This window comes from Hyaena hyaena, unplaced genomic scaffold, assembly GCF_003009895.1.
Source record: "Hyaena hyaena isolate Hyena2069 unplaced genomic scaffold, ASM300989v1 scaffold_1038, whole genome shotgun sequence".
Classification (NCBI taxonomy): domain Eukaryota; kingdom Metazoa; phylum Chordata; class Mammalia; order Carnivora; family Hyaenidae; genus Hyaena; species Hyaena hyaena.
The window spans coordinates 602641-629796 of record NW_024081672.1 but is presented as its reverse complement, the minus strand read 5'-3'; the positions used below and the strand labels follow the sequence as shown (position 1 = coordinate 629796).

At 43.2% G+C, this 27156-nt stretch overlaps 1 protein-coding gene across 2 annotated transcripts; it reads left to right on the top strand.

Annotated features, from left to right (window-relative positions):
* Positions 1-218: 218 nt before the first annotated feature.
* On the top strand, positions 219-19971 carry STAMBPL1 (STAM binding protein like 1). Of its 2 annotated transcripts, XM_039222027.1 has the most exons (9): positions 219-431; positions 3274-3349; positions 5155-5250; positions 7783-8140; positions 10299-10423; positions 12590-12727; positions 17236-17348; positions 18210-18309; positions 19651-19971. In XM_039222027.1, exons 1-9 carry the CDS (start codon positions 229-231, stop codon positions 19705-19707), a joined length of 1266 nt encoding a protein of 421 aa, XP_039077958.1. In that variant the 5' UTR covers positions 219-228; the 3' UTR covers positions 19708-19971. The 2 variants fall into 2 exon arrangements, with proteins under 2 accessions (XP_039077958.1, XP_039077959.1); XM_039222028.1 differs by lacking the exon at positions 5155-5250.
* Positions 19972-27156: the final 7185 nt, after the last annotated feature.

Below are 27156 nucleotides of genomic sequence, written 5' to 3'. Positions count from 1 at the left end.
CAAATACTGCATTTTTAAGAATTTGTTACATGCACTTGGTGCGTGCGTAGCCCACGCGCTTCCAAAGAAAGGTTTTGCTCTGATTGTATCATTAACTCTTAAGGAACATTTTCCTTCGGTACTGGTGGCAGGTCCTTAGTACAGAAAATACACCCAGAATTGCAGTCCCATTCCTTTCTTATTCTAACCAGAGATTCAAATTTTGCTTTGCAGAAAAAGTTAGCTGCTATGCCCGACCATACAGATGTTTCCCTCAGCCCGGAAGAGCGAGTGCGTGCCCTCAGCAAGCTTGGCTGTAACATCACCATCGCTGAGGACATCAGTCCACGCCGCTACTTCAGATCTGGAGTAGAGATGGAGAGGATGGCCTCGGTGTATATGGAAGAAGGGAATTTGGAAAATGCCTTTGTCCTTTATAATAAATTTATAACGTAAGTCTTTAGTTTTGGAGGCCTTCAAAATGAGAAAAGTGGGGAAATGTTTACTACAAGCTATTTTGGTGAGACAGCTTGGATGCCAGGAATAGTTTCATATTCAGACCAATGTTGCAATCTCCAAAAGCATTGCATGTCCAGGCTTTTAAGTTGCCAAGGAATGTATTCAAAGTTGTCCCCACAGCATTTCTGAGGCTCGGGGATAGGAGATACCTTCTCTACAGGCCAGTGCAGTGACCTGCATATCTTCTTGCTCACTTCTCAGAAAGAAAATGTCTCGTTCTCCCCCACCAGGATGTAAGCTTTGGGCCAGTAGGAGCCATACTGCAGCTCTGTCCACAGTGCCTAGAACATGCCATTAACAGTTTTTTAAAAATTTTTAATGTTTGTTTATTTTTGAGAGACAGAGAGAAAGCATGAGCAGGAGAGAAGCAGAGAGAGAGGGAGACAGAATTGGAAGCAGGCTCCAGTCTCTGAGCTGTCAGCACAGATCCTGACGCGGGGCTTGAACTCACAAACCATGAGATCATGACCTGAGCCAAAGTCGCAAGCTTGATTGATGGAGCCACCCAGGGGCCCTGCCATTACCGGTTTTAAAATTTGATTTGATGGACTGGGAGTGGGGGATAAGTTGGCAGTTATATGAAGGATCTGATTCAAGGTAGAAAGTAACAGCCATTTTCACATTGTAGTGTTTTTTTTTTTTAAACAATGGATACAACTTCAGCAAATATGGAGCCTACTTGGCCCAGAGCAGAGCTATTCTTTTTTTTTTTTTAAGTTTATTTATTTATTTTGAGAGAGAGAAAGCGTGCTCAAGCAGAGGAGGGGCAGAGAGAGAGGGAGGGAGAATCCCAAATCCCAAGCAGGCTCCTTGCTGCCAGCCCAGAGCCTGATGTGGGGTTCAGCCCCATGGACCTTGACATCATGATCAGAGCCGCGATCAAGAGTCGGACGCTTAACCGACTGAGCCACCCAGGCGCCTCTAGAGTTAGTATTTTTTTAAAAAGCAATTTATTTAGCTCTGTAATGATACCGTGTATAAAAGAGCATGTAGAAAATAGCATACTTCCTGTTAGATACTTTTTAGTAACATGTCCTGGTTTGAGAATTAACAGAAGTGAGGTCTGGATTTTCCTCACTGATTTGCCCATTTACTGGTAGGGAAGATATGTTACTAGTAATTGTTCGTAAGCTGAAACTCATACTTTTATTTTAACTGAAAGTCACATTTGGTTGATTTCACTAGTTCCCTTGGGGACTTAACCTGAGGGCATCTGAGGAGTTGGTGGTTGGCAATGCTGAGCCTACTGGGGAAAACCACTTGTTTCTAGAAAGCCAAACAATTAAGATGAAATTGGAAGCTATCAGGCATCATCGACAGCACACGTTTTCCAAAAATTTTAATTTCTGAACTCTAAGTTACTAATTGACAATATTTCTGCTTTGCCTTCTCCTTGTGTGTTTGCACACATTTCTGTGGAAGCGTAAGTCTGGTAAACCCAAAAGACCACTATACTGAGTCATCAGAGTGTGTGAATTCCCTTCTGTCATTCACCAGGTGACAACCTGTAATTCACTTGTCCTCTGAGGGCCTCAGTTCCTTACCTACAAATGGAAGACTTTGGGGCAGAAATCTCTAAGCTCTCTGCAACTCTAAATGTTTGTGATTTTATTCTATTTATGAAGTTTTAGGCCACTAAATTTATGTAGCCTCTTTAAGCCATAATTTTCTTATTCAACAAAACGAGAGTTATGGGCGCCTGCGTGGCTCAGTTGGTTAAGCGTCCAACCTCAGCTCAGTTCACGATCTTGCAGTTCGTGGATTCGAGCCCTGCGCCAGGCTCTGTGCTGACAGCTCCAAGTCTGGACCCTGCTTCGGATTCTGTGTCTCCCTCTCTCTCTGCTCCTCCCCTGCTCATGTTCTGTCTGTCTCTCTCAAAAATCAATATTAAAAAAAGAAATGAGAGTTATTTTACCATTCTGGTGTTGCCTGTAGGCAACGTGATGAAAGCCAGCATGTGTGATCTGTAAGGAAGAGAAAGTACACCAATAATGATAAGGTATCACATGTTAGTTCATCAAAACTAGTGTTTATAGCCCATCACGATCTCTCAAGGAAGGACTGTTTCTTTATTTAACAAATATTTATTGAGCACACATTATGAGCTGGACACTATTCTACCAGCTGGGAATACATCAGTAAGAAACAAAACCACCCAGAACACAAAATGTTCGTTTTCTGTGACCAGTGCTGCGTCTGGTTTGCTCTTGGGCTTCTTGTTACCTCCACTGTCTCTTCCTCAAAAAGGTGATGAAGAATAATGAACTCCTAATGAGTGCCTCCTAATCCACTAGGGATTCTGGCTGTTCTTTCTCTTAGTTGTGAGTTTTTAGGGAGGAAGTTTCGATCTAGGTACACACCACGGCGCTACAGTCCTTTGAGTCTTTTCAGTGGTGAGAAGAGATTACACTGATCTTTCCAAATGCTTAAGTTTTTCCATGACCCTCTGTGTTGCCAGTCCCACAGGGAGTGACAATGGTGCTGTAGTGGGATTGAGTGCCCAGGACCTTGAGAAGGACCAAGGTGACATGGTCTGTGAGGGAGCATCCTCACCTCTTCGCCTCAGTGCTTCCTCTGCTGAGCTCCCCACACTGTAACACCAGAGTCATACTCACGCCAGCCTTTGGTGGAAAGGCCGATGGGAAGGGTGTAGGGTGAATGATAATGTATGAAACGTGTCCATTTTGAAGAGGCGCTTCATTCTCATACTAGAAACCACTGCCGACCTGCTTTTTCTGTTATATAACGCTAAGGATGCGTTTTCTCTTTTTCTAGCTTGTTTGTAGAAAAGCTTCCCAGCCATCGAGATTACCAGCAGTGTGCAGTGCCTGAAAAACAGGATATTATGAAGGTATCGTGGGGTCGATTCTCCCTTCCCATGAGGGATTAAATGCTCCACAAGTCTCCGTTATCGATCTGCCCCTTCCTCCTTTCCTCGTTCATTGCGTCCTCTTGAGAGTTTGAGTGCAGAAAATTCATTCCATTAGCCAAGATGTTTCGATTTCTTCGTGGACCTTTAATCATTGTTACTGAGGCAGTGTGCGATGTCTAATTGAAACTGGGAGGTGGGGAGAGAACAGAAAAAGGTCAGGAATGTGTTCAATTTGCTTTGTGGCATGAAGGAGGAATTATTCACAGTTCTTCCCGGAGACTGCGAGAAAGCTTGTCCAATTCTGGCTTTGATTATCCCACATAGTCCTGAACCCCAAAACTATTTGAAGATCAGTGTTGATTGTTAAGGCGGCCACAAAGTTCTAGCTATCCTATAGTTCTAGCTATAGGACTAGCCTAAGGCATAATAAAATGTTTAGGGATAGCCTGAAATATTCTCAAGGAAAAGGAAGATAGTTGTTGAAAAGTTATTTATTTACCACCAACATTTGCAACCGATATAGCTTCAAATAATTGTAGCTTGAGAATATAGTCTTTAAATGCCATTTTTTAAATGTTTCTCTTCTGTCTTAAGTAGTTGGGTTGAACTTATATGGAGGAAGATAAAACAGCAATCACAGCATGGAATTTTAAATAACTCTCAAAAATATGTGACCATATAATAGAAGAAAGGTTCTCTTACCAGTTATATCTGGCATGAGATGGCTGGTAAGAATCCAGATTTTGTCAAAGGACCATCAACATTTTTAAAAATCTCTATACACACTTCTCTGAAGGGGCACTCATTGCTATGCCTTATGCGACACTTCTCGATTCTTGTTCATTCAACCTCAGACAGCAGGAGGGGATCCAAGGGCCCAGCCACCAAGCTGACTCTTGCTCTCACTTAGTGTTATTCTTATTTTTGCTTGTAGGAAAGAATTCTCCAAAAGCATATACATTTTCTTTGTTTATGCTTGTTGAAAAAAATGGATGGATGGATGGATGGATGGATGGATGGATGGGTGGGTGGGTGGATGGGTGGGTGGGTGGGTGGGTGGATGGGTGGGTGGATGGATGGATGACAGAAAATGAAAAGAAAAGACATTTTAGTGGAAGAGCCTGGGTAGAGTTAGAAGATTTGGATTCTGGGAATAACGGGGCCGCTAGCTAGTGGTATGATCCTGGAGAAGACTTCTCATCTGTGTAGGCCTTTGTTCCTTCGTCTCTGAAAAGGAGAGTGGTGCTTGGACTAAATCCGGTTTCCCAGATTTTCTGGCCACTAAAATTCACTGAGAAGTTGTTTGAGGTCCAGATTCCCCAACCCTTTCCTAAACATGTTGATCCTGGAAAACTGGGATTAGGCCTGGGGATGTGTATTCGTACGCTGAGTGCCCCAGTTGCCTGGTACACTCTGTCAAGCCCAGCGGCTCCTGCCCACCATGCTCTGCAGTATCCTAACCATGATACCGTGCCATTTGCACCCAGTGCGATGTGTAGTTACAAACCCGCTATGTAATCACGGGGTACCTACCTAAACAGAACCCTGGTCTAACTAGTAGAATCAGTAAAGATCTTACGAAAGGGAGAATCCTTTCCATTCCCTACTGAAAAGTTGTGTTTTGGAGCCACAGCAAAGAGAGGTTTATATTTCCACCATCATCTTTGGTTACTTGTGTCTGGATTTCTAATACACATACCAGCTGTTTTTCTTTCTCAACTGATGATCTGAAAGACTATACTGAGAATCCCACTAATCAATATGTATATATATATTTTTAAAAGAAACTGAAGGAGATTGCATTCCCAAGGACAGATGAATTGAAAAAGGACCTTTTAAAGAAATATAACGTAGAATACCAAGAATATTTGCAAAGCAAAGTAAGTTCAATTGGTACATTTATTTCATGACTGTTTTCTGTGCAAATATTTTTTGAATTTCATTTTCATGTGAGTTTTTCAAATGTCATGTGCATTTAGATTAAAAATTAAAGATCCAGGGATGCAAAACCAATAACAAATTCATGCTGATACACAGGTGAAGCACTTGCACCAAAGATATGGTATTTTTATTTCCCTACGACATCTAATAATGTGATGACATAGACTATGCATTTCTTATGGTGATTTAAATAGAGTTTTTGACCAATTCTTGCCAATATAACCTTGAGGCAATTAGCTGCTTTTTGGTGATCAACAGAGGCAGGAGGAGGTAGGGAAAACTGTATATAGTTTCTGATGTATCTAATTACGTAGGCCTTGGAAATGTAAATTCGATTCTTAAATATTACAGTCAATATTGAGATAGATTAATAGCACTGAGATAGATTAATAGCTAACCATATGAATGAAATGTAATCATATCACCAATGGATGGTGCCTTCTGGATCATTATTACATAAAGAGTGATCATGATAATGATGTCTAAGAGATTGAAGGGCACTGGAAGAAGAAACTGACCAGCCTTTATGACCTCAAGTTCAAACTTTGAATTCTTAATGTTTTTAGAGTTGTTATAAAAGTGGTGTTGCTTTTTTTGTTTGATTGTGTGTTTCTGTGCTTTGGGATTGTAGCTTGTACTGCCTTTCACTTCAGTTCAGTGTCCTGAACTCTGAACATGGTCATGGAACATCTCTGCTTCCTGGGGGCATAGCTACCAGTCAGATTTGAGTGCAGAGTTTCAACTAAGTGACAGAGAGGAATGTCGAAATCTGAAATGTTGAAATTCCTCAAGTGTGCATATTGCTGATTTGACCTGAACTATGAAAGATAAGAATGATTTGGGGGGCTCACACAATGCAACAGCAAAGGAGAGAAAAGCCCAATCCAGTCTTCCTTCACGTCAGCAATGTGTGCGGTCGCCCCCTCAGAATCTCCCAGGGAGGGAAGGCCTGCTCTGCCTCTGATGATAGCAGTTATATCACAGACCACAGCAGTATCCCAAAGTAGATGTCATGTGGAAATCTCTGCGGAGACCTAGGGGCAGCCTTTATGCCTAGGAGAGATGAACACACCCATCAGTAAACTCTGCTACAGGCAGCTCTGGAATCATCCATAAGCTTGTTAGAAATGGGAATCTCGACCTCCTCCCCACACTTGCCAAATCAGATTCAGCCCTTATAACAAAACCCTGGGCGATTCATGTGTACCCCAAGTGCTACTATAAGTTGTGTGCTCCACCCCACCCCTACCAAAGTTAGTTTTTTTTTTGTTTCTGGTTTTTTTTTTTTTTAATAATTTTTAAAAAGTAATCTCTACCCCCAATGGGGGGCTGGAACTCACCACTGAGATCGAGAGTCATATGCTCTACTGACTGAGCCGGCCAGGCGCTCCCCAGAGTTAATTTTTTTAAACAGTTATTTATTTTTGAGAAAGGGAGACAGAGTGTGAGCAGGGGAGGGGCAGAGAGAGAGGGAGACACAGACTCCGAAGCAGGCTCCAGGCTCTGAGCTGTCAGCACAGAGCCCAATGTGGGGCTCAAACCCACGAACTGCGAGATCATGACCTGAGCCGAAGTCAGACACTTCACTGACCGAGCCACCCAGGTGCCTCGCCAAAGTTAGTTTTTATCAAAATAAAATCATTTGAGGAACATCTTAAAGATTAGTATTTTCTGACCTAATAATGCCTGGATTTTTTTTTTCTTTTTTCTTTTTTTTTTTTTTTTTTTTTTTGCAACTAGGGAACCTGGCAACTAGGGAATCTTCATTTTAACAAAATTGCTGAATATTCCTATAGAGATGACTGGACCGTGTTTTGAGAACCATTTCCTAGTGGTTCCTCCTCCATAAGGTTCCAGCAGAATGAGTTCCAGAGGCAAAGGCAGAAGTTTCTAGGGCAGGATTGTCCAGGAGAACTTCTTTCGATGATAGACCTGTTTTGTGTGGTGCTCTGTTACCGGAGCCACGAGCCACGTGGCAATTAAAAGGTGGCTGGCACCACTGAGGAACTGAATTTCTAATTTCATTTCATTTAACTTAATTTAAATGTAAGTAGCCCACGTGGCTGCCGTTTTGGATGGTGCAGTCTAGGGTGATAAACGCATCTCTGAGATATTTTGGATTGGTCCATCAGGCCAACGGGACCATCCTGACCTTGATTTTCTAATGGTTTTTAAAAGTGCAGGGGTATGGAGGGAACTTGACTGTCCCGGCCTGCCTCTGGTAAAACATGACCAAGTGCCTTGATCAGGGTCAGGGGCCTCTGCCATGATGGTTCACGTTTTCCTCACTGTCGTGTGAGTGTCCCTGCGGACAGACCGTCACCTCTGTCTCTCTGTCTGCTAGAAGCCTGCAAGTGTCAATCCCACTTTGACGCTGTTGCCTTGGAAACCAACCTCCGATTCCTACCACCACGTTGTTTTTTTTTTTTTGTTTTGGTTTTTTTGTTTGGTTGGTTGGTTGGTTTTTTCAGAACAAGCACCACGCCGAAATTCTCAAACGACTGGAGCATCAGAGCCTGATCGAGGCCGAAAGGAAGCGGGTGGCTCGGATGCGGCAGCAGCAACTGGAGTCGGAGCAGTTCCTGTTTTTCGAAGACCAGCTCAAGAAGCAGGAGCTAGCGCGGGGGCAGGCGCGGAGCCGGGAGCCGGCGGCGCGCTGCGAGCAGACGGACGGGAGCGCCCCGTCGGGCCTGGGCCCGCGCCGGGAGGGGCCCCCGCTCCCCGCGCCGCCCGAGCAGCCTCGCCACAGCGGCGCGGCCGGTCCCGCGGGCCACTCCCCTCCCGTAAACAGGGCCCTGAAGCCCGCGGCCACGCTGAGCGCCGTGCAGAGTAAGTGAGGCAACGCGCCTGCGGGACGCTGCTTCTCTGCCGGAGCCGCGTCTCCGAACCGCTGGGAGGGGGCTCCTCTTTCTTTTTTAAAAATTAAAAAAAAAAAAAAAAAAAGTTTATTTCTGAGAGATAGAGTGAGCAGGGGAGGGGCAGAGAGAGAGAGAGGGAGACTCAGAATCCAGAGCAGGTTCCAGGCTCTGAGCTGTCAGCACAGAGGCCGACGTGGGGCTCGAACCCACAAACTGGGAGATCATGATCTGAGGCCCTAACCCACTGAGTCGCCCAGGGTCCCCCCTCTTTTCATCATCCACTGGGATAGGGCTTCTGCACAATGCAGTGTGAACGGTGCCGTCTGGCTCTTCCTGTCCTTTAACCTTCAAATTCAGGAAGCATGATTTGCCCCCCATAGAGCAGCACACACTGTAAGAGACAGGACTGTCTTTGGTCACGGTACAGAGATTTGAAACGAGAAGAATTTCAAGCACTTTTTTTTCCATGCATTTTAACCAAGAAACGCATGAGTCTTAAAGGTATACACCTATACCCGAGAGGAAAGAAGATGCTAAGAAAATTGTTTCCTTAAACGCGTAAATATAAATGTTATGGGCAACTGGGTGGCGCAGCCGGTTAAGCGGCCGACTCTTGCCTTCAGCTCAAGTTGTGATCTGTGTTTGTGAGATCAAGCCCTGCATGGGACTCTGTGCTGATGGCCCAGAGCTGCTTGGGATTCTCTCTCTCTCTGCCCCTCCCCTGCTTGCTATCTGTCTCTCAAAATAATAGAGATAAACTGCATTTTTTAAAAATGTAGGTAGGGGCGCCTGGGTGGCTCAGTCGGCTAAGTGTCTGCCTTTGGCTCAGGTCAGGATCTCACAGTTCATGAGTTCAAGCCTCATATCAATGCTATAGCTCAGAGCCTAGAGCCTGCTTTGGATTCTGTGTCTCCCTCTCTCTGCCTCTCCCCTCCTGTTCTGTCTGTCTGTCTCTCTCAAAAATAAATAAAAGCATTAAAGAATAAAAATTAAAAAATGGAAATGCACATGTTTAGCATGTGCTAGGAGGCTCTCCCACACGCAGGTGGTGAACCCCCCTATGGATTAGATGCTTCTGACAACAGTTAGTGCTGAGTGTTATGCTCCATCCCTGCTGAGAAGCTCCCCAAACCAAATGGGGGCGTCCCGCTCCCACGCAGACTCTGTCAGAGTATGCATTTCCATTTTTAAAAAATTTTTTTAATTTATTTTATTTTTGAGATATAGAGACAGAGCATGAGCAGGGGAGGGGCAGAGAGAGGAGACACAGAATCTGAAGCAGGCTCCAGGCTCTGAGCTGTCAGCACAGAGCCCAATGTGGGGCTCAAACCCACGAACCATGAGATCATGACCTGAGCCAAAGTCGACTGAGCCACCCAGGCACCCCATTTCCATTTATTTTAAAAGAGTTATGATAGGCAAACCATTTTATAAATTACCCTATTACAAATTAGTTCTGAAAACAGTGCTTTTACTTAACGATCACCAACTTTCATGAAGCTCTCAGAAACATATGGAAGACACAGTAAAGAATACCTGTGTTCTGCCTGATGGTCCGTGAGATCTATTCTCTGCAGCTTGTGCAGGTGAACGTATATTTGCTTGGTGCCCTCCAAACACCTCACACATATGCAAACATTTGCTCTAAGGCTCAAAGATGGAATAATGCTTGGACCTTCCCCCTTGTTCACAAAATAATTTATTCACAAAGTGTAATTTTACCGTCTTTCTGGTTAATGTTTACTTTTAAGAGCTTAAAAATAAAATATAGGAAGTGGAGCACCTGATAATTTCATTATATATATAATATATATTATATATTAAATTTATTTATTTTGAAAGAGACAGAGTGACTTGGGGAGGGCAGAGAGACAGAGGGAGAGAGAGAGAATCCCAAGAAGTCTCCGTACTGTCAGCACAGAGCCTGACACGGGGCTCCAGCTCACGGACCGTGAGATCATGACCTGAGCTGAAACCAAGAGTTGGATGCTTAACTGACTGAGCCGCCCAGATGCCCCTCATGTTTTATATTTATATCGCCATACAGTTGTTTGCTGAAAATACCTCTGATGGATGGGATGTAAGATCTGTTTTTTTGTTTAGCTTTTTCTGCCTTTTCTGTTTCTTAGATTTAGCGGTTGAAGGACTGCGCTGTGTAGTTTTATCCAGAGACCTTTGCCACAAATTTCTGCTGCTGGCAGAATCTAATACAGTGAGAGGAGTAGAAACCTGTGGAATACTCTGTGGAAAACTGGTATGGCTTTTGTTTCATATCTTTCTGCCCAAGATCCATTCAGTAGCAATGGCTTTCTTGCGATAAGCAGAACAGAATAAAAGCATCCTAAGAGTTGCAAAAAATTATGAAATTATCTATACCTAGATTAATGACGCAAGACTACTATCATTATTAGTGCAATGATCCTTCTAGGAAATGAGTTGTAAAATCTCAGGAATACCGTACAAGCTGGTTGTAAAGAATGAATCAAACCACATATTAAACCTTTGTTCAGAAAAATGATGGATTACAGGGCTTAGGATTTCCAAAACCATCTTGTTTTCTAAATCAGAGTTCCATTGCCATGCTTCATTCCACATATATTTATGTAATTAACTCTGCTGGTTTTGATAGGTGACATCTTGCCACCCTTATCCAGAGTCATGTGGAATACAATTAGGGTTTCAGACAGTAGTCTCAGGAGACTGAAATCTTTTAGCACAGATCCTATTTACATATGAAATGACAATGTCAAAAGAGAAGGAAGACAGAAGAGAGAAGATTCATAAGCATGGCATCACCTACTTTCAAGAAGGGTGAATAATGTTGCGTTGAAAGTGCCCTTCATGGTGTCATGGATACCAGTTTTTATGTCTGGGTCCAGGCACATTTCCTAGCCTGCACATTTGGCTTGGGAACTGCTGCTTCGTTGGATAATATGCTTTATTCAGCATACATTCTCCTACCATGTTCCAGTCCTGTAGCTTCACTTTTCCTCGAGGAGAGAGGAAGCACAGGTAACAAACGCAAGAGCATGACCTGCCATGTTCTCCCCACAAGCACCTTGTTTGCCCTTGGGAGGGGGGTTGCAGTGAGCTATGGGTGCTTCCTCCTCAAGACCATATGCTGTACCTAATTTGATGGATTGATTGATTCTTCATTCATTCCTCCATCAGACAACATGTGCTGAGTCCCTGGGTTCGCCAGACACTGTGTTTGGTGTTGGCATTCGTAGCCTACAACAGCCGTAGTCTTTGCCGTATGACGCTCACATGGTGCCTGTGAAGAACCAGACAGATGACTAATTATCCGTGGGGCTGGTGCTCTCGGTGCAAGTGCAGGGCATACTGGCCAGGTGTAACTGGGAAACTAACCTTGTCTGAGAAGGTCAAGAAGGGCTTCCCGGAGAGGTGACATTTACACCAGGCTTGAAGACTACATAAAGTTAGCCATGAAAGAGGAGAGGGGGATTGGAGGAAGGAGTTATGATCCAGGCTGAAGGAATAGACCAGAGAGAAAGGGTTGCTTAGGGAGGGATGAGCAGTCACTCTCGGCACAGACATCTCCCCCCACAGACAGCCCACCCCCAGGGTCCAATCCACTCTGCCCAGCTCTCTTCCTTCAACTCTTACCTTTGAACTGAAGGGAGTGGTTTGTTTTTCCTTTTTCTTTTTCTAAATGTAAATCCAAAACATTACCTCAATTATGGAAAATCTCCGCAAGTGCCCCCAGTGGCAGAAGAAAATTAGGTCTGGCAGTGACAGGAAACATAATTAATAAAATAAAAACAAGACCATCCACCCCCACGCGCCTTAGAAGAAACCTTCAGGAAAACCACAAAATCACCTAGTCTCCCACATAAACCTGCTGCTATTTTGTTCTGAATGTCTTCCATTGCAAATGTAATATAGCAATACATGATTTATTAACTAAGCTATCGTGGCCCAGCCTGGGATGCTAATAACCTCCTATTTATTATACATTTTCCATTGTGAAAATAGGTTTTGAGCTCCAGAGAACTGACTCTCAAAATTTTGGCAAATAGTCCATTTTTAAGAGTGAGGCTGGGAAGTTGCAGGTGGTGGGATGGATATGCTCTAGTCTTTTTTAAAAATTTATTTCATTTTTATTTATTTTTGAGAACGACAGAGAGTGAATGGGAGAGGGGCAGAGAGAGAGAGAGGGAGACACAAAATCCCAAGCAGGCTCCGGGCTCTGAGCTGTCTGTACAGAGCCCAATGTGGGGCTTGACCCCACAAACTGTGAGATCATGACCTGAGCCAAAGTCGGGCACTTAACCGACTGAGCCACCCAGGTACTTCGGATGCTCTCTAGTCTTTCAGCAAAACATTGTACTTCCAGTTCAGGTGGTGGGGGTTTTTCCCTTTCAGATGCTTGTTACTCTTTTTACCAATTGTTTTCTAGACGCATAATGAGTTTACTATCACCCATGTAATTGTGCCAAAGCAGTCTGCGGGCCCGGACTACTGTGACGTGGAGAACGTAGAAGAACTTTTCAGTGTTCAGGACCAACATGGCCTCCTCACGCTGGGATGGATCCACGTACGTGTGACCTTTTTTCAGCTTCGGTTTCTGCCTGGTTTTCCCTGGGGTGCTGTTTTCCTCTTTGAGGAAAAGTCGCTTCCTTCCTTCAAATAGTTTCATATTTTTAATTTTTTCAAGGGTAATAAATGTCATCATATTTAAGCATGGTCAAGAACACTGAAGACTGTTAAATGTGTCTAAATCTGGATTTGGACAGGGCTCTATTATGCTCTTTCCTTACTGGCCAATGTTAAAAGACAAACATTTAGAAATCGGGTGACGTGCTTTGATGATTTATATAGTCTCATGGAGACCTAGTCAGAATTTTAATTAAAGTGACTGCACTGTTATTGTTCTCTCTCTCTGTGCCATGGGTCAAAAGTAGATTATTTTAAGAAAATTTATGAAAAATATTTCTTTCAAACAGGTGTTTGTATATATCAGAAAGGGACCATACATTGCTCTGCATCTTCCTTATCGGCCAAGGGGGAATTTATCCCTGCATAAACAGCCATGGTGGGACCAAATATACTGAATTCGAATATCCACCAGGCCCTGACAGCATCAAGAGAGGGCTTATGAATTAAAAGATAATGAGTGTAAATCTCAGCTTTGCTAAGAATTCATTACAGGAATGTTGGCAAATTAAGAAATCTGGACTTCAGCTTTATCAACCACAGGACAGATGTCATAATAATTGACTTCATGTGTTGGTCCGTATTAGAATGAGATCAGGTCAGTGAGTTTTGAAGCACATTTTTCTGGGAACTCAGATGATTATAGCCTTTGGTTTGGGTGACTACACTCTACTTTTCCTATCCATGGTTTAATCTGTCCGGGGGACCTTTTCCATTCGGTCTTACACATTTGGACATGGGATAGCGACGACTTGTCCCCTGATAGTGAGACTGAGGTATGGCCAAGATTTTTATGGCACATCTAAGAACCCTTGGAGAGAGATTAATGACCTTTTGAAAAGAAATTTTAACACTTTTATTTATTTTTGAGAGAGCGAGTGCACAGGGGAAGGACAGGGAAAGAGAGTGACACAGAATCTGAAGCAGACTCCAGGCTCTGAGCTGTCAGCACAGAGCCCGATGTGGGGCTTGAACCCACCAACCATGAGATCATGGCCTGAGCTGAAGTCGGACCCTTAACTGACTGAGCCACCCAGGTGCCCCGATTAGTGGCCATTTTTAATTTTACTTGCCTTACCAGGATGCACTGAGTAGGGGCAAGACACCACATGCACACACAAAATCACCAAGCAGTTGTGTTATATAATTTCAGAGGGTAGAGGAGACCTTACTGCCAGCTCTTCCTGGAGGTTACTACGTGCTCTTAGTCACATCCTTGTTTCCAGGGGCTCTCACTGATCAGGCAGGGGTAATGAGTACCCTGTCTCCCTCATTGGATTCGTAGGAGGCATAAACAAGACACCAAGTATGGAGCCCTTTGAAAAATATAAACCACCTCTCAAATGAAAGAAATTATTTATAATGAAGAGTTTGCAAAACTTTCCATATGTCTACTTGTTTTACTTGACAGTAAGTAATATTGTGTGCTTAGAGATTGCTGAATTTTTTAAAAAATGTTTATTTATTTTTGAGGGAGGGAGGGGCAGAGACAGGGGGACAGAGGATCCAAAGCGGGCTCCCCCTTGTCAGCACAGAGCCCGATGAGGGGTGGGAGCAAACTCTCTGGCCACAAGATCATGACCTGAGCCAAAGTCAGACTCAGACACTTAACCGACTGAGCCATCCGGGTGCCCTTAGAAATTGCTGAATTTTAAAGACGCTGTTGAGTTTAATGTGATTTTCCGCAACAGGAATGCAGTTTAAAGCAAAATAAATTGTCGCAAAGAAATTCTAACATAAACTGAGAAGGAACAACAGTCCATGAAATTATACGTACATTGAAGAGTCAGTGTCCGTTAATCTTACAAAACATTTGCCAAATTAAAAACTGGTTTTCCCTGTGTGACCTGTGTATATAGTCTATGCAATGAGGCAGTTACGTCATTTAGATGATAAATTTGGCAAAATTTTAGAATTCCAGGTTTTTGCTTTGTGTTTCGTTTATTTCACCACATCAAATCGTCGCAATTCCATGAAAACGTGTTTAAAGCATATGTCTGAATTGTCATGGCTGCAAATGACACTTTGTGATTTTTATTGACATAAGGGCAGCAACAAATTCCAGAGCTAGCTTCTTCAGGTATAAGTTAGTGATAGGAAAAAAGGGCTGAATTCCAATGTAGCCTTCTGTCTCCGTGAACTTCTGCACATTATTTATGCTTCTTCTTAGCTCATTCTCCTCATCTGGAAAATGGGGTTAATTATAGCACTTTTCCCTTTTGTTGTAAGAGTCGAAAGAGATAATATGTGGGAAGTAGTTTGTTCAGTGCCTGGCATCTTATCAGTTGCAGCTGATGACATTGGCAGCCATCACCATCATCATCGTGGTCATGGTCATGGTCATTTTTAGTTCCAGAGAAACAGTAAGGTGGGAGCACCATTCTCCCATGGAAGAGCTGCTATTATCAGAGTAGAAGTGATTCTCTTGGTAGAAATGAAGGGCTCAGGACAGTTGTGGTGTGCGTTCAGCGTGCAAATAAATGGACACCCAGAGTGATTTGTCTGTTTGACAGTCTGCTTCCTGTCTACGTAGCACGAGAGTCCCTCTGAGTGACTCTTACTTTCTCGCCAAGGCACAGACAGTTCTGCGTCGTAACAGAAGGTTTGCACTGAATCAGATTAACAGGCGGTCGGACCCTCCTACTCAGACCCTCTCTAAAGATTTGGGTTTTAAAAAGTAGGATAATGGCCAGTCCTCAGCTGACCTACATCTTTGTAGACCAAGACCAAGACCAAGGGTAGCGTTTTCCTTGCAGGACATGAATCTTCTGCAAATAGGTGTCAGTGGATTCTACCTTCTTTCTATTAGTTCTATAAAATAAAGTGGAGATGAGTTGTAACATTTTGCATTTTTTTAGCAGACCGTAGTTCTGTGGAAAGGCATGAAGCGATTTTTATGGGCCATGCCTTTCAGTCAACAATGACAATATTAAAATAACAACAACAGCAATAACACAGCAACAAATCAGCTAATGATTTTGATTCTTTACATGCAGTAGGCACTGTTCTAAGGATTTTACATGGATAGACTCATTTAATTTTAATATAGCAACCCATGAAGAAAATGATTGTTGTTCTTATTTTACAACTGATGAAGTGCGCGCAAGGGGGTAAAGTAATCTTCTCAGTGTCACATAGGCAGTGAGTGATGGGACCAGGACCCAGACAGTGCATGCCAGCAACCTTGGTTTCCTGATTAAAATGGTCACATTCCTTTTTTTCAAGGGGAAAAGGGGTTGACTGTGCATCAGCCATGACCTGATGGTTTATGTATTTTTCATACTCAAGTGTGAACCTCTGATTTGTCTCTCATAAACACAAGTTTGTATAAGCCCAAAACCTGGAAGATACTTCTTTTGGTTTATAACTTCCCCTTCCTTCTTATCATATGGGTATTTACTTGCTGTGAAAGATGACTTCCAAACCCCTTCAACAACTTGGAGAGTTCTGTTCTCCCATTTGTGAGGAATGACGCATCCATGAAAAGATACACAACAAAATGTGGTAAATTCATTGAAAACTTGCCTTTTGTGTCCACAGTTTTGCATAAAGTGTCTCTGGGTTTCCAGTCACAGCTCTGCTCCTGACTAGCTGTGTGACCACGGGCAAGTTACTTAAAGGAGCCTTGGGATCCCTGTGTGTAAAATTGAGATAATAATAAAAGTATCTCCTGGCTGTATTGTCATGATTAAATAAGAATCTCTTTTGTTTTTTAGTTTTTTACATACAGTGTTAGCTAACATACAGTGTGCTCTCGGCTTCAAGAGTACATTCCTGTGATTCATCACTTACATACAACACCCAGTGCTCATCCCAACAGGTGCCCATCACCCATTTTCCCCACCTCCCAACCCCCACCCCCATCAACCCTCAGCTTGTTCTGTGTGAATCTCTTAGGGTTTGCCTCCCTCTCTGTTCTTACTTTATTTTTCCTTCCCTTCCCCTAGGTTCATCTGTTGTGTTTCTCAAATTCCATGTATGACTGAAGTCATATGATATTTATCGTTTTCTGTCTTATTTCACTTAGCGTAATACATTCTAGCTCCTTCCACATTGTTGCAAATGGCAAGACTTCATTCTTTTTCATCACCAACTAGTATTCCAGTGTGTGTGTGTGTGTGTGTGTGTGTGTGTGTGTGTGTGTATCACATTAATTTCTGGTTCTGTCTTTTCAATAAGCAGAAAGTACGTGGACACCTCCAAGAGCCTCTTCTGAAAGTCTTGGTTATCCAAAGGTGCATGAAAGGAAGGGTGATGTCAGCGAAATGTTTTCTAAAATCCTTAGTCAATTAATGATGGATTAATTACTAGGCTTTTCTCTGAGAATGGGCTGTGGTCTTGGCTAAGACTCCACTACTCCAATGTGATTGTCCTCTTTTCTTTTTCTAGACGCATCCAACCCAAACTGCGTTCTTGTCCAGCGTTGACCTTCACACTCACTGTTCCTATCAGCTCATGTTGCCAGAGGCCATTGCCATTGTTTGCTCACCAAAGCATAAAGAGTAAGTGCGCTTATCCACGAAGTCCAAGTAAGGCTTTCGTCTGGGGCTGCTGGTGGTGCTTAGATAGGCAGACGCACCGTGCCCTTGGAAAGAGGAGATTGGTGCCAGCCAGCTCCCTTTCTACCTGTCTTTTCCTTTTAAGGTCCTTCAGTAGTAGAATTCCTGGACCATGTGATTCCAGTTTGCCTTTGGAGATCTTACCTCTACTGCGTTGTCTCCTGTTGTAAGAAAATTTCCAGCCTTAGCTTAGTTACCTCCAAAGCCTTTCTAGGTTTGCGAGACAGTGATTATTCTAGAATGATTATGAGCAAAGGAGTCAGACAGACCTAGAGTGGAATCTGTCTCCACCCTCACATGATGTGTGTCTAGCAGGATACCTGACCACTCTGAACCTCTGTCTCTTTATCCCTGACACCTGCCCATTGGGATTGAGGTGGAGAAGAAGCTAAATGGCAGCCTATGTAAAGGGCTTGGCATAGCGTCTGGCACCACAGCCAGTGCTCGACAAATATTTGCTGTTTCTATAAACAGTATTCGCATTATTAGAAAAAGTAGAAATATCTGCCACCTGTAGTTTCCTCCCTCGGGGCCTCAGTTTTCCATTCCAGTCGCACACGACAGTTCAGCTGCCTGTTCCTCATTATAGCCCAGCAGGTGCGTGGAGTGGGCATTGGCCCCTTGGGGGTTTCTCTCTGGGCCAGTTATTGCAAAATTGGTTCAAAATACCACTGTGGAATTCATTGTTTGGTGGTTGCCGTCTCCATCCCGTTTGAGGAATACGTACCCTGTGCCATTTAAATAAAGCCCCTGGGAAGCCAAATGATCTTCAAGTTTCGTACCTTTTGTTTCCACCCGGAACAGCACCGGCACCTTCAGGCTCACCAATGCTGGCATGCTTGAGGTCTCCGCTTGTAAAAAGAAGGGCTTTCATCCACATACCAAGGACCCCAGGCTATTCAGTGTGAGTAGACTGTGTTGACTATTTTTATTCATGTTTTATTTATTTTTGAGAGAGAGAGAGTGTGTGCAGGGGAGGGCCAGAGAGAGAAGGAGACACAGAATCTAAAGCAGGCTCCAGGCCCTGAGCTTTCAGCAAAGAGCCCAATGTGGCACTCAGACTCACGAACCACGTGATCATGACCTGAGCCGAAGTCAGTTGCTTCACCCACTGAGCCACCTGGCACCCCAGCTATTTTTTTTAATGTTTTATTTATTTTTGAGAGAGAGAGAGAAAGAGCATGAGCAGGAGGGGGGCAGCAAGAGAGGGGGACAGAAGATCAGAAGCAGACTTTGCGCTGACAGCACAGAGCCTGAAGCCAGGCTCCAACTCACAAACCACAAGATCATGACCTGAGCCAAAGTCAGACGCTCAACCAACTGAGCCACCCAGGTGCCCCTGTGTTGGCTATTTTCTACAGATACTTATTTTTTTACCTCTTCTATTTTTTTTTTTAAGGAGAGAAACAGTAGGAGTATGGTATGGGTAAAACACTGTACTGCTTAGTTTGTTGTTTTCTTATCCCAAAATATAATCAATCTTTGTAGTTATTTCTGATTTCTTTGCACTATTAGTTTATTTACGAGAGCACGCCAGTATTTCTATAGCAGAGTTGATATGCCTAAAGTTACTTTTCCATTTATATATGGAAGCTGAGTTTTCTTCAGACTCCTTACAATTAAAGAAAATGATATTCAATGTCTTATGAATTATTTCTGCTCGAAGTGGCCACATTAATTTTTTCATAACAGTTCAATGGAAACTATAATCCTATTTTTAACAAAATTTTTAATGTTTACTTATTTGTGAGGGGAGGGGAGAGGGACAGAGAGAGAGGGAGACACAGAATCTGAATCAGGCTCCAGACTCTGAGCTGTCAGCACAGAGCCCAACGTGAGGTTCAAATCCACGAACTACGAGATCAGGACTTGAAACAAAGTCAAATGCTTAACCGACTAAGCCACCCAGGCGCGCTCCTGTGATCATACTTCTTGATTAGCTTTGGATTTAGCCCAAAACAAATATTATTCAACTCCATCTCTTCCTCCCAGCTGCTGGTGTGCTGGTTCTCTGGCTGGAATGTCCGAGAAACACTATTTTGAAGTTAGAATCTACTTAGAATGATAACTACTTGGCAACCTTTATAAATCTGCGTGTGTCAGAAATGAATAAACATGATTCTGTTTGTTCTGATTGGAAACGTTTTCAAAATTAGGAACAGTTTTAAATCAGGGAACTCATATCCCCTCTCTAAAGAGAACCATGTTAAACATTCTGATGTAAAACCAATTTCTTCTTACCTAGATATGCAAACATGTGTTGGTAAAAGACATAAAAATAACCATGCTGGATCTAAGGTGATGTGTTCTGAAGATTAGCAGCGTCAGCACCAGACACCTACCCATGGACTTATGGTTGCCGAATTTTCTTAAGCTGTTTCCTGAAGTGACTGATATTTTATATTTATACATTTTAGATCAGAAAGTTTGATATTTATTGCTCTTGCACATTTTGAAGTTTTCTTTTTGATTTGATCTCTCTGGAGAGGTCACAGTGCTTTTACATCAGTACTTGTGAATGTACTTAAATACTATGACCAGATAATAAATTGCACTGCAAACAACATGTCCGGTATTTGTAGAGGTCTCTGTGCATGTTTTCAGAGCGTTAGATGTTTCGCTGTATTTTTTTTCTTGTTCCTAAAACATAATTCCAAACGAGAAATCCTGAGTACCAGGTGGTCTGTAAGACAGGCCGTCTGGTTCTGCAGCCATTCCCCATGGCGGAAGAAGATAAGCAGTTTTCACGGGTGAGAAGAAACATGGCCGCAGATGGTAGAGCCATCTTGCATTCAACGTCTGCAAGTCCGGCTCAGACATATGTCTGCCGTGGATCCCGATGGACGAGTCCAGAACGGTGAGCTCAGGGAGCAGGTGTCTGAGGGCTTGGGGTAGCAGACGATTGATTGATCAAGACGAACTTGATTTAGGTGATTGAAAGTAGAGATGCTTGAGAGAGGAATAAAAAAAGACTCAGATTGAAGTGGACACCTCCTTACTGTGAAAGTCAACAGGGGTGACAGGGAAGAGAAATGAAGTGTAAGAAAGACCTGATAAGTCTCAGCCCAAAAGAATAAATAAGGGAATGGTGTGGAAAGCGCACTTGCAATGGAAAGTATCTATATATAAATCGAGGCATGGGAAATCGGAAGAAAACTGTCTTTAGAGTGAATAAGGTAACGTAAATACAATGTTCTGGTATAATCAAGGCTTGCATTGGGATTTGTGACTGGTATCTGGATAATGAAAGCATTCACCTGGATCGAAAGGTAAGGATGAGATATAAGGAACTGGAGATTTGTATACTATGTAGGCAAACTGAATTAGTGGGAGAAACCTAAGAATGGAAATGATTTTGGAGACAGAACATAACCTTATTGGGAGGTAGAGCATTTGAGGAAGTGATGGAGGTAATTAAGGTAAGAAGGAACCACTAGAGGGTCCTAATCCAATATGGCTGGTGTCCTGATGTAAAGAAGAGATTAGGACAGGGACCCAGAGGAAAGACCAGGGGAGGACACAGGGACAAGACAGCCCCGCCGCCCACAAGGAAAGATGCTTCCGAAGAAACCAAGCATGCTAACGCCTTGACCTTAAACTTCCAGCCGCCAGAACTGTGAGAAAATACGTTTCTGTCCTTTACACCACTCAACCTGTGGTATTTTATTATGGCAACCGGTACACTAATACAACGCTCAATAAATGTTTACTGAAGTTGTTTGTTTTCCTTTTTCTCACAGATGGAATTGAAAATGACTTTCTGTCTTGTCATGCAGAAATGACTTTCTTGTCCACAGACCTTGTCAATTTTAGACGAGCAAAGGCAGGATGTCTGTGGGTTATTCTCAGCTCCTGAAATTTCTCCTGTATTCTTTCGAGAAGTATTTGGTTTGAGGAAGGATTGGCGTTATATTGAGGTGAGATGTCAGTTAAGGTTGTATCGTAGGGCTGGTCCGTATCTCTCCTCGCTTCCTTCCATGCTGCAGCCACACAGGTCAGGCTGGAGAGTACGTTATCACAACCACTTGGACCGGGACTGAGGTTTTCATTGGGAAAGCAGCCCGCGTGGCCTCAACACTTGGAAAGGGGTGCTTGTCACCTGACATGTCTTATAGAATTAGGTAGCAGGAGAATGTCTTCTGTGAAGAAGAGGCTTGCGAAATACCAGGGGTCCGGCACAGATCAAGGAAGAGAGGCGAACGTTCAGCTCCTTGTTTTTCTTAGAAGAATTCAGCCGGTTATTTGTTGAGAAAACAAATAGACACAAAATTCTTCCTGTTCCTTTAAGAGATGTGTTTCCTTTTGAGTGTCTTGGCTCTTCAGGAGGCAACAGTTGTTTTTCTTGGGAACAGCTGACAGAAACATTGCTTGGTGGCTTTTAGAGGTTCATCATAATATCCAAGAAGACTCTTTTTTTTTTTTTTTTTTTTTTTAATTATCAAAAGGCTGGTCTTCGTTTGGGTTGCTCTCACAAAAATACCATAAGCTGAGTGGCTTAACCGCCTTGCATTTCTCACAGCCCTGGCAGCCCAAAGGCTGAGAGAAAAGCCAGCACGGTTGGGGCCTGAGTGAGGGCTGTCTTCCAGGTTTACAGACCGCTGCCTTCTGGCCATGTCCTCATGTGGTGGAGAGACCTCATCTTATAAGGAGAGTCTCTTCTTACAAGGGCTCATCACGAGGGTTCTGCCCTCATGATTTAATCACCTCCCAAAGGCTCCGCCTCCAGACACCATCCCACCGGGGGTTAGGCTCAACATAAGGATTTGGCGGGAGGGCAGTACAAACATTCAATCCATAGCAAGGAAAATGCCAAAAAGTTAAGAGTTTATCCATTTGGCAGGCTTTATGGAAGCTTTCCTGTCCATCTCCCAAAATCCCATAATTACATGAAATAGTACCATTCATGAGAATGTGAATGGCTGTTATTCTATTCCCTGTGATCCGGTGTTAAAGGTGCCTTCAAATAGTTTTACAGAATTACTCATTATGAAGATAGTTTTCAGAAAGAATGGCCAGTTGATTAAGTCATATGAGGTATCAGATTTCAAGAACAGACTTCTTGAAAAGAAAGGTTTTTTAAAGTAAAGCAATATATTTTATGTTAATAATGATTTATAATTGTGCTTTTAATTTTATAATAATTAAAAATTGTTAAATGTTTCTTTCCTTCTTTCAAAATTTATTTCTGAAAGAGAGAGAAGGCGTGAGCAGAGGAGGGTCAGAGACAGAGGGAGATACAGAATCCGAAACAGGCTCCATGCTCTGAGCTGGATGTTAGCACAGAGCCCGACACGGGCCTTGAACCCACGAACCATGAGACCATGACCTGAGCCGAAGCCGGACGCTCAACCGACTGAGCCACCCAGTTTATTTCCTTATTTTTGAAGGAGAGAGAGAGAGAGAGAGACAGAACATGAGTGGGGGAGGGACAGAGAGAGAAGGAGACACAGAATCCAAAGCAGGCTCCAGGCTCTGAGCTGTCAGCACAGAGCCCAATGTGGGGCTTGAACTCACCAACCTGATCATGACCCAAGCTGAAGTCAGACGCTTAACTGACTGAGCCACCCAGGCACCCCATAATTGTATCATATTTTATATTTGAAAGTATTTAATAAAATCCATATCCATGTACATGTTTGAGTAATCAAAGGGGAGCTAGAGAAATGGAAGAGATGAAAACCTGGGGGGAGAACATTATTTAGAAAGGAAACACGCCAGAATTCAGAGTGGTTGGGACAGTACAGAGGATGAAGGAAGGGAACCGGAATAACAGAGAAGGACATGGGGGAGGGGGGACAGGGATGGGATGCATGTTGTAGACTGGATGTACTGCATTGTTTGAAGCAAATACCATGGGCATTATCTACACCAAAAGACATTCTAAAACCACGGAGATACTTTTTCTCCTCCATCAGGGAAGATTACCTACAAACCTACGGTGACTGTGAAAAGTGAAAAATGGTTTATTCAAGTTATCACGGTCCTCGTGGGTCCCAGAGGTCCCGGTGAATTGAGTGGTGGCACTATACTCTTGAATCTGAGGAGGATGTTTAAAATTCTCCTGTGCAATTATTCCAAGAGAGAAAAGCCTTGGCGGGTTGTTCGAAAGAAAAGTTTCATAATGTTTTCTCTCAATAAAATGCTGATGGACAAGGAAAACAAAACAACTAGAAGATATTTGCTCTATTCCTGACTTAGAGCAGGGTTTTCTTACCTACAGAAATAAAGTACATGTTTGGTTTGGTTTGGTTTGGAAATGAAGTATATGAATTACTGATTTAGCAGATTCCTTTCAGCAATGACATTTTGTATTTATTGAAGTTTTTTTCAGGGTAATACATTATTTTTATTTTTTATTTTTAAAAAGTTATTTGTTGAGGTAAAATTCATGCAACATGAAATTAATCATTTTTAAAATTTATTTATTTGGGGCGCCTGGGTGGCTTAGTCGGTTAAGTGTCCTACTTTCGCTTAGGTCATGATCTCGCGGTTTGTGGGTTCGAGCCCCACGTCGGGCTCTGTGCTCAGTGCCAGCTCAGAGCCTGGAGGCTGTTTCAGAGTCTGTGACTCCCTCTCTCTCTGACCCTCCCCTGCTCACGCTGTCTCTCTCTCTCTCCTAGAAATAAATAAAAATATTTTAAAAAATAAATAAATAAAATTTATTTATTTATTGTTATTTATTTTTGAGAGAGAAGGGGAGAGCACAAGTGAGGGAGAGCAGAGGTACAGGGAGAGAGAAAGAATCCCAAGCAGGCTCCCCGACACGGGGCTCAATCCCACCACCCTGGGATCATGACCTGAGCTGAAATCAAGAGTCAGACACTTAACTGACAGAGCTACCCACATGCCCCAAAATTAATCGTTTTAAAGCGAGGAATTTAGTGAGTTTTAGTACGCATGCAGTATAGTGCAATCACTACCTCTGTCTGGTTCAAAAACATTCTCATCACTCCCAAGTGACACCCCTTACCCGTTAGGCTGTTCCTCCTCACCTCCTTCTTTCTAACTTTTGGCAATCATTCATGCGCGTTGTCTCTATAAATTTATCTGTTCTGGATATGTCATATCATTGGAATCATACAATATGTGAACTTTTTGTGTCTGGTTTCTTTCACCCTAGCATAATGTTTTGAAGGGCCATTCACATTCTACCAAGTAGCAGCACTTCTTTTTCATGGCTGATTAATATTCCATTGTATGGATATGCCACAGTTCAATTGTCCATTCATCCTATGATGGATGTTTGGAATGCTTTCACCTTTTGGCTATTGTGAATAGTGCTTCTGTGAACATGTATGTTGTGTACTTTTTGAGTATCTGTTTTCGTTTTGGAGGGCCTATAGATAAGGGTAGAATTCCTGGGTCATATGGTAATTCTATGTTTAACTTTTTGAGGGGCCATCCAACTATATTCCACAGAAAACAGAAGGTGAGCCATTTTACATGCCCACCAGCAATGAACAAGTGTTCCAATTTCTCCACATCTTTGCCAACACTTTTTTTTTATTATTGCTATCCTAGTAGGTGTGTTTTGTGGTGTCGCATAGTGGTTCTGGCAGAGCGGTCCATTATTAACTTAATAATGTTAAAGTCAAATTTTCATAATAAAATCAGAGCTGATGATGAAGATGCCTGAGGCTTCCAGAACCTTCTGTCATCACATGCTTATTGTTGTAGGGCAGCCAGTCCCAGGCATTGGTCAAGTTCACTAGAACATATTTAGAAGAAGAATTTTATTTTATCAAGGATGGTCACCTCTTCTGGGTGGATAGGATTAGAAATACAGAAGAGAGATCAACCGACAAGAGCCATACTTGTGGCTTCTAAATACTACTCTGGCTTTGCGTGAAACTCAGTGGTTTACGCCTTCACGTGGGAAAAGGCTACCTGGGGACCTCCATGGGAAATCACAAACTTTTTTCTTTTTTTAATAACCAGGGCTAGTTATTTTTTTAATGTTTGTTTATTTTTGAGAGAGAGACAAAGCATGAGCAGGGGAGGTACGGAGGGAGAGGGAGGCACAGTATCTGAAACAGGCTCCAGGCTCCAAGCTGTCAGCACAGAGCCCAACGCAGGGCTCGAACCCGTGAACTTGTGAGATCATGACCAAAGCCAAAGTCAGACGCTCAACCGACTGAGCCACCCAGGTACCCCAGAACCAGGGCTAGTTCTTAATTTGAAGGATAGAATTTATCTGCTTCATATATTTTTGTCTGAGCACGTGATGCTGTTCTGTAAAAGAAGATCTGATGTTAAACAATTTGAAGCCATTTCTTAAGGTGTTTTAGGGTGTAGCATATGCAGAGAGATCTAAAGAGGGGAGGCCAGAATCAATCCAAAGATAAGACAGAGAAATAAGCTTCAAAACTAAATGTGGAGGGAAAGAGACATGACCTAAAAAGAATATGAAAACACCATCTTTTGATTTGGTGTGTCTACAGTGCCCCACATTTCTCTCCAAGGAAAGGAAATCACTTGAGGATTTGTGAGCTTCGGGCTTCTGAAAAAGTGTCCTTAACCACGCTATGTAAGAGCCTGCATCGTCATCAGTTTTCCTTAAAGGTGGCATATGTTCCAAAAGCAACCAGGCCGGCTCTAATCATTCGTATCCCCTTCGGTCTTCAAAGGGGGCGTGAAGTATCACAAGAACATTCTAGAATAGCTGTAGCCACCAGGAACAAATTAGAGGTGGCAGTGCTGGGGTGTTCATTTCCCAGATGCATTTCTGAAAAGAAGATGAAGAATTTAACCCGGAGATGAGGTGGTTGTGAATGGCAAGTGAATCAGATACCAACTTCCTCACTCAAAAATGGTCTTCATCACTTATAATTGCTGTCTGATTTCAAGACAGACATTTCACAGGGAAAATGTGGTGAACTCTGCTTTGGAAAATTACAGTCAAGCCATAGTCAAACTTCTGAAGTGTGTATGTGTGTGGTTCAGTTATTTGGGCATCTCTGTTCCGTTCCACACAGGTTCACAGTGCCCCATCTCTGGGCTTCTGCTGGGAACCCACAACATGGACACGCTACTTCCCCTTCCCGAGCTCAACCCCCCGCATCCCCTCCCCTTTCTTCCCAGTTAACTCTTCTTTAAGCCTTGTCTTAAGCATTACCTCCCCAGGGAGGCCTCCCCTGGCTGTAAGACACCCCATATGCATAGGTCCACTTCTGTAAACCTCACAAGGCACCCAGCCACCTATTTAATGTCCACCTTCCTCATAGACTGAGAGTTCCATCCAGTAGAACCTTCCATCCAGCCTGTTCTCTTCATGTCGTTCCCACCCGTCCTGTCCCAGTCCTGGCTGACAGCAGGTGCCCTTTGGACAGTGCCTGAGTTAGCCTGGGTCTCCCATGGATGAACAGTGCTTGCATGTCTGGTTTTCATGATCTGATGAGGAACAGCCACATCTAGGGCTGCCCCATTCCCTTCTCCTCCACTTCCTTCTCCTCCTCTTCCTCTCCCTCCTCTCCTCAATATCTTTTTTCCCTCTATATCTTTTTGAATAGGCTTAGTTGCAGCAATGGCTTCTGGTGGAGCTGTGTGCGGTGGCTCGGCCAGCCTCCTCCCTCACGGCAGGTAGGAACTCTTCTCCAGGCTGTGCGGTGTTAGAAATCCTAACGGAGGTCCTCAAGCTCAGCCTGGCTGCAGGAATGATGCCACTCTGACAACAAAGGCTTATTTGGTTTCAGAAAAAACTAAATAGTGCCCCCTCTCTGCTCACTGCAAAGGCTGCATGGTGTGTGTACCA